This window comes from Parasteatoda tepidariorum, chromosome 7 (assembly GCF_043381705.1).
Source record: "Parasteatoda tepidariorum isolate YZ-2023 chromosome 7, CAS_Ptep_4.0, whole genome shotgun sequence".
NCBI classification, from domain to species: Eukaryota; Metazoa; Arthropoda; class Arachnida; order Araneae; family Theridiidae; genus Parasteatoda; species Parasteatoda tepidariorum.
Window position 1 is genome coordinate 11,114,014 of NC_092210.1, and position 7,699 is coordinate 11,121,712.

At 31.0% G+C, this 7,699-nt stretch overlaps 1 protein-coding gene across 1 annotated transcript; it reads left to right on the forward strand.

Annotated features, from left to right (window-relative positions):
• Positions 1-1,929: 1,929 nt before the first annotated feature.
• LOC122271287 (uncharacterized) lies at positions 1,930-7,439 on the forward strand. The gene is made up of 2 exons (XM_071183470.1): positions 1,930-1,993; positions 6,760-7,439. The coding sequence occupies exons 1-2, from the start codon at positions 1,930-1,932 to the stop codon at positions 7,437-7,439; spliced, it is 744 nt and encodes a 247-aa protein (XP_071039571.1).
• The last annotated feature ends 260 nt before the right edge of the window (positions 7,440-7,699 follow it).

Here is a 7,699-nt window from a genome sequence, read left to right on the forward strand (position 1 = left end):
CGACAGTTCTCTGTATTGAACTAAGTTTTTATAATTCGAAGAGTTTCAATACATATGTTTAAGATTTATATTTGGCAATGTCTAATTTATGTTTCCTCCTTTTGCTGCTTTAGACATAAACTCAAATGTTAGCCAATAAAATAAGAACCTCAAAAGAGATGAATAAATATCCCTACATCGAAGTACATGGTTTAAAAAAACGCTACTATTTTGGGGTTTCGTTTTGGGATTAATTGGCTTTTTTTTGGGGGGGGGATTATTTCGTTTTTTAAGATATTAACGAAAATAATTTTGTGTTTGAATTTTAATTTTTATTTCACCTATAGCTTAAAAGAAAACGTTCGTAGCGAAATAATAATTCCCCAATAAATTAAAATAAGCATTAACTTTAGTGTTAAACTTTCTTTTGCTGAAGATATTAATAAAAGTTTCTAATTCTCTTTCTTCTTTAATCAGAGATGAAAACATGTTATTGTGGTAAAAAAAATATGCTTTCTTTTCAGGTTGTTTCCGAACATATTTGATACTCGTGAGCTATATATTTTTATATTCTGCTGTTTAAGTTTTTAAATTACAAAAAATAACTTAAAATTGCATTAACTTTTGCATAAATTGGAATTTTGAAAATTGGATTATATTAAGTTCATAATCAAAAACGAATCATTCTGCAAATCATATTTTTACTCCATAGTTGAACTTCTGTGAGATGCAAAGCAGCCCACGTGTTATTTTTTATTACACGTTTAACAGCTAATTATTTTTGCGCCTAGTTACTTAATTTAATTTTTTATTTCATCATAACTCCCTATATATTTTTACAACGTCATTATTTCCTTCTTCTAAGTTCGTAATTTTTGCGCAACGAAGCAGAATGCAGCGGAAAGTTTAGTATCTAAAACAGTAGTGGCAGATCTTATGATATATTAATATGGAAAAATTAAAATATAGTTTTAGACTACATAAATGTGAGATTCATATAAACGAGTAAAATAAGAAAACAAAAACCGAAAATAGTCGAACGTGGAGTTAACAACAAAATACTTTACTAACATAAACTAATAAAAATCAATATAATTGAAATATATTATGTTTCTCGCCTAAAAGGGTAAATTATAATTTTAAGAAATAATGAATAATAAATTAAAGAATATTAAATTAAAGAAAATTAAAGAACAAATAATAAATGAAAGAATAAGAGTACTAACAAATAATAAGATAATGAGTGTATTAACATGGTGACACAGAAAATAATAGATCTTTGCTCCGGTGCCGAAAGTATTCTTGAAAGTTATCTTCTCAAATTGAATAGGAGCTAAAACTTTCAATTCCTATTCCATTCCTCATTTAAAATTTGTCTCAAAGGCAGAGGCGGATGCAACACTTATTGTTAATCGAAATTTATATACTCTTATTAGAAACTCAACTTAGTTTTCAAAACCTTTAAGTTATAGCTTGTAGTCCCTTTTCGATGTATTCCTTAAATCATTAAACTAAGTTCGGATGAGTGAACCCTTTCGCTCGACGCATCCTACCAACAAACCATTATTCGGAAAAGAATCCATCTTCTTTGTTCACAGTAAGCCATATTTGTGAAGAAAATTCCCAATAAAACATTTTACGGGTGAAAACCCCCTTCAAAGAAATAAGAGGAATTCCAACATTCAATTGAAAATGATTAGTGGTAAAGATAAGTAATTTTCCAATATTTGATAAAGTTACGGCGCCATCAAATATATTTCAGCAACTCCCATATGGTCGCCCGTTAACGGAAAGAAATGTATTTGCTCTCGTATCTCATTTTAAGACAGCAAATATAGTCTAATGGCAGATCCTTCAGGCCCTTTTAATTTGCCGTTTCGTCATCTAATTTATCTCAGTAATTCGATTTGCTAGAGGAGATGAAATAGATGTTCTTGTAATTAAGGAAACATGGAAATAGTTGGGTGTAAAAGAGAACTTGAGAAAAATAAACAGTTTTATGAGTGGGTGAAAAGTTAGTTCTTTTTATACCTATCTTTATAGCTTGAAGATAACATAGCATGTAGTTGAAAATATCATTTATTCCATTTCGAGGTATTTCAAAAATCCAATGCCAATGTACCATTAATCTTGCAGTTTCTTAATGCTTAAGTTTTATTTTTTAAACTAATACATTCTAGCTGAAGAGATATTTTAGAATATTTAAATTTTGTTTATTTATTATTATTGCAAGCCCTCTTCGTAGATGACCTTGGTCACCTTTCTAAATTGTCCTGTACACCATATATTTTTCATTGACAACCAAGCCAAATGCCCAGAAAAACTGCATTTAAATATTTTAATTCTTCTACCCCCACCTCCAATCTCAGCAGCATAATTAGTATTCCAAAATAATTTAGCCAAATTCTTTCATCATCTAGCTGTTGTCCGTGACATCACTCGTTCAGAACCATTTTGATTTAAATTTTAACCATTTTCAAGAGATATCTGAGATATTGACAGAGTTCTTTAAGTATTGCATTAGAAATAATTTAAAACCTGTCCGGATGCAATTAAATTACACAAACCATCAGTGACCTTTTATCACAGCAGAAATATCAAATATATTTCTTTCTCTGTCGTGGCAAAAGATACAAAACTCATCCCAATGGTCTATTATGATCCGCTACTTCCCCGCGCAGCTCTAGAGCCATGACTAGGGACACGAAGTTTTCAGTAACTCCCAAATAGTCTCTTATTACGGAAAGAAATGTATTTGCTTTGACATCTCATATTAAGACTCCAAACATCACGACAGCTCTAGAGCCATTGCTTAAAACTAGACGTCTTCAAATGTATTTCAGTGACTACCAGATAGTCGCTTGTTAGGGAAAGAAATGTATGTGTTTTGTTATCTCATTTTAAGACACCAAATAACGCGCAGCTTTTGTGCCATAACTTGAAACTCGACGTTTTCAAATGTATTTCAGTGACTTCCAGATAGTCGCTTATTACGAAAAGAAATGTATTTGTCTTGTTATCTCATTTTAAGACGCCAAACATCACGGCAGCTCTAGAGCCATTACTTAAAACTAGACGTCTTCAAATGTATTTCAGTGACTACCAGATAGTCGCTTATTACGGAAAGAAATGTATTTGTTTTGTTATCTCATTTTAAGACACCAAATAACGCGCAGCTTTTGTGCCATAACTTGAAACTCGACGTTTTCAAATGAATTTCAGTGACTTCCAGATAGTCGCTTGTTAGGGAAAGGAATGTATTTGTTTTAGTATCTCATTGTAAAACACCAAATAACGCGCAGCTTTTGTGCCATAACTTGAAACTCGACGTTTTCAAATGAATTTCAGTGACTTCCAGATAGTCGCTTGTTACGAAAAGAAATGTATTTGTCTTGCTGTCTCATATTAAGACTCCAAATAACACGTAGTTTTAGAGCCATAACTTGACATCGACTTCTTCAAATCTATTTCAGTGACTTTCAGATAGTTACTTGTTAGTGAAATAAATGTATTTGCTGTCGTATCTCATTTTCAGACACCAAATATAGTCTAATGGTATATCTTTCAATTTTTGTATATGACATTTATTCATCTAATTTATCTTTATTCATCTATTTATTTGGTAGAAGAGATGAAAATGATGTTTTTTTAATAAAAGAAACATAAAACTGTTCGAGTATAAAAGTGAAATTGAGACAAATAAATAATTTTGCATGAGTTGGTGAAAAGTTTTTTTCCCTCCGCGTCCATAGTTTTAGACAGCATATGGTTATCAATACACTTTCTTGTAGATTAGATAGTACTCCAAATGAACTATCTATCATTTACCTTGTCACTTTAATCGGTGTTTATATATTTTTTTTACTGAAATATTCTAACTTTGAGAGATATATTAAATTATTTCTTTAAATTTAATTTTGTATGATCATTATTATTATTTATGAAATACTGTTTTTTTTTAATTTGATTTATTATGGAACAATATATATTTTTAAAATAGTTGTTCAGTTAGATTTGTTATTACTTTCTACTTTCTGAATCATCAAAGATATTATATAAGCGCATCCGCAACTCTAATCTCTAAAAGAAAAATTTCAAAAATATAGAGTACGGTAAGAAATTGTCAACAATGTAAAAAATTCCGGATTAATTAATGATAAAAAGTACCGACACTTACGGTGCTTGTACATTTCACTGTAAAGTCCATTTCTATTGGAACTAGTTGCAGTACAAAAAACTGGTATACCTTAAATTTTACAGTAATAATTACTTTAAAATCACTAAATCACTGAAATATTACTGTAAAAATTACGGTTAAATAATATAAGGTTAAAATGGATTTAACGGTAAAATGGATTTTACGGCTGATACCCCCAAAGCGCCAGTACTTTATACCATAGTTTTTTATAGAGTCGGCCAATAAAAATTACAATTAAAAACATTTTTGTTTTCATTGAAGATTTTCAAAAAAAATTTGTTTTGTTCCTTTTCTTGTCACTGGCGCTTTAGTAAAGACTTAGTAAGAAAAATTCCAATTTTTGATTATTTTTTTTAAAAATTTACTGTCAATGTTAAAGTAATTTTTGTGATATTCAAATTACAATTTTAAAAGTCAAATCAGCATAATTTATTCAAATTCAACATATGCAATATTTTAAAGGGACCCGAGCAAATAATGAGTTTTTAAAGGCAGGGATTAAACTGATTTCAAAATAAACTAAACATTAAAAAAAATATATATATTTTTATTTCTGCAAATATTGATCTTAGAACAGCAGCAAAGTATTCTCATTAAAATGTCATTTAAAGTATATAAGGATTGAATAAAAAGTAATATAAGATCGTTAGTATTAGTAAATTAATGCATTACTATTAATCGATGCACTAGTCTCCAACCATCTGACGATTCGGACATAAGTTTTGTTCGACGGTTGACATTTATGTTGTTTCATGAATATTTTATGATTGTTATATCGACCTCATCAATGCTTAGAAGTCCTTGCATAACACCACATGTCGTTGGCATACATAATAAATGAGTCGTTATCTTTTCCTTACCATGCAAATATCGATTTTGGAAGAAAAAAAAAGGATTTTGGTAAAAATAGATGCCTGAAACGATGTTGTTCGGATAGATGTTAAGACGAAAATTAAACTTCTGAACACTGTTATCCAATTTTCATAAGGATACGATATTTCGAAGAGTTTTATGAATTGAAAAAAAAAATAATTAAGCCAAAGTAATTGATACGATTTTTGTGAAATGTAATATATAATAAGTTGATCTTAACAGAGTATGTTATAGCTCGTAAGGCAATAGTTTAAGTGATCAATTTTTTGAAAACAAAATTAAAATGTCAGTTATTTTATAATAAAAGTTAATTGTCAATTATTTTATTATAAAGGTAAAGTGCCAGTTATTTTAATACACACATAAAATGTCAGCTATTTCTTAAAAAAGCCAGTTATTTTCATCGCATTATTGTTTGATATCTTAATATTAATAAGAAAACAGAGAAATAATTGAATATAAAAATTAATTACCATGCATTTTTAATATGGATATTATTCGTCGGTGTAAATTACAATAACATAAAGGTAAAATGCCCAAAATGTAAACTACGTATAACTGAAGACCATATTAGATAAGAGTATAGAATATTTAATGCCTTGATTTTGATATTTGAATCTTAGAGAAATTATTAGTGTATCCTTCACTTAATCTTTAATCTCTTTTTGCAATAGTAAAACGTATTAGCATTAAGTATTGTAGATATGTAATATTTGTTGTTCCGCATTATAAGAATGCGAAAGAAGCTGCACGAAATCATGCAAAATATGCTAAATTAGATATGAATCATACTGTCTAAAAAATAGTCAAACAGCATAGAACTTTTATGGCCTCATGTGGATGTCAATGCATGAATATTAAAGCTATAATTATTGTATCTATCACCTAATCTTTCAATTCCTATGTTTATTGCTGTGGCAAAAATTTCGGTGCAATGGTAAAACGGATTAGCATTAAGTATTGCAGGTATGTTATGTTTGCTGTTCCGAATTATACGTATGCAAAAGAAGATGCTCCAAATCATGCAAAATATGTCAAGTTAAAAAAAGAATTAATTGATTGAAAAGTTGCAATAAATATAAGATACACATTTTGACGAAAATTATGTATACTTGGTGACTATTTAAGCTATTTTTTAAAACTCTGCATTGTCTTATAGTTTAACACTAGATTGCCTAAGGAAGTCATTTTGACTGCCTTCCAATTTCAATTTGAAAAACAATTATATATATAATGACACAGCTTCTTAGAATTTTATGACTTTTTGTACAACATATAGAAGCGTTTATTAATCATTGTAATTGCCACCCCCTCCGTCATTTCTGGTAAAAAAAATATGTGTTATACCTATATTGCCTAAAAGCAGTCATTTTTACTACTTGGGAAAGCCGGGATAGCCTGGTTTATAGGGCACTGGGCACAAGTCCAAGGGGGTCGTGGGTTCGATCTTCGCCGGCCGAAGACTCCTCGTGTAGTAAATGGTGACTGATTTTAGCCCACGCGCCTCGTTCCCCTTGAACGCGCTTCAGCGTAATAACCGTGAGCTGCACACGCGTCGACTTAGGATAGGCCTGCTTTATGCAGTGATAGTCGTTCTGACACGTTGTTCAGTTGATTTCTTTTGCGCCCTAAATTCATGAAAGAAATGTCGAATAGAAGGGAGTTATTGTAAAAGCTAAAGAACATAGGTGAACAGTGTTCCGATATAGAATCAGATACAACAAATTGGGAACTATCATCTGAAGATGAATCGGATTATATTCAAAGTGAGACAGCTGATGTTGAAGATAGCGATGAAGAGGCGATCACCAACGATGAAAATGAAGGCGTCATCAATGTGTCCAGGAAAAGGTGTAGGGTGCTAAGTAGTTCAGACTCTGATGAAGAAACTGATAACACCTTTCAAAAGACCGAAACAGCTGCCGATGGTACTGTGTGGTTAAAATTTGACGAAGGTGGAATTCCTGGAAGGTTACCATCTACTTGTGTTTTCAAGGGTGTGAAAGGTCCATCAGGCTACGCAAAAAGGAACATTATGGCAGATAATCTTGTCAGTGCATTCTCGTTGATAATAGATAACTATATTATCGAACATATAAAAAACTGCACAGAAGAAGAAGGCCGCCGAATTTTGGGGAACGATTGGACAACAACATTACCGGAAATCCGTGCATTTATTGGGATTTTATATGCTCGTGGAGCCTACGAGGCAAAAAATTTAAAACTGAGTTATTTATGGTCAGCAAAGTGGGGTCCCGAATTTTTCAGAAGAACTATGACCAGAGATAAGTTCAAGCAAATCCTAATACGATTTATTCGTTTTGACAAAAAAAACGAAAGAAGTAAACGTCTCCAAACAAATAAATTTGCCTTGGTTTCGGAAATATGAGGCAAATTCATTTAAAATAGTCAATCTTGCTATCAACCAGGGTAAAATATAACGGTTGACGAGCAATTATTTCCGACAAAAGCCAGATGTAAGTTTTAACAGTATATGCCTAATAAACCCAACAAATTTGGCATCAAATTCTGATGAATATTCTGGCTTGCATCAGATGTTAGAAGCAAGTACGTTTTGAATGGTTTTCCTTACTTCGGGAAAGATGAACAACGACCATCGTCAATGATTCTCAGTGAACACGTTGTTCT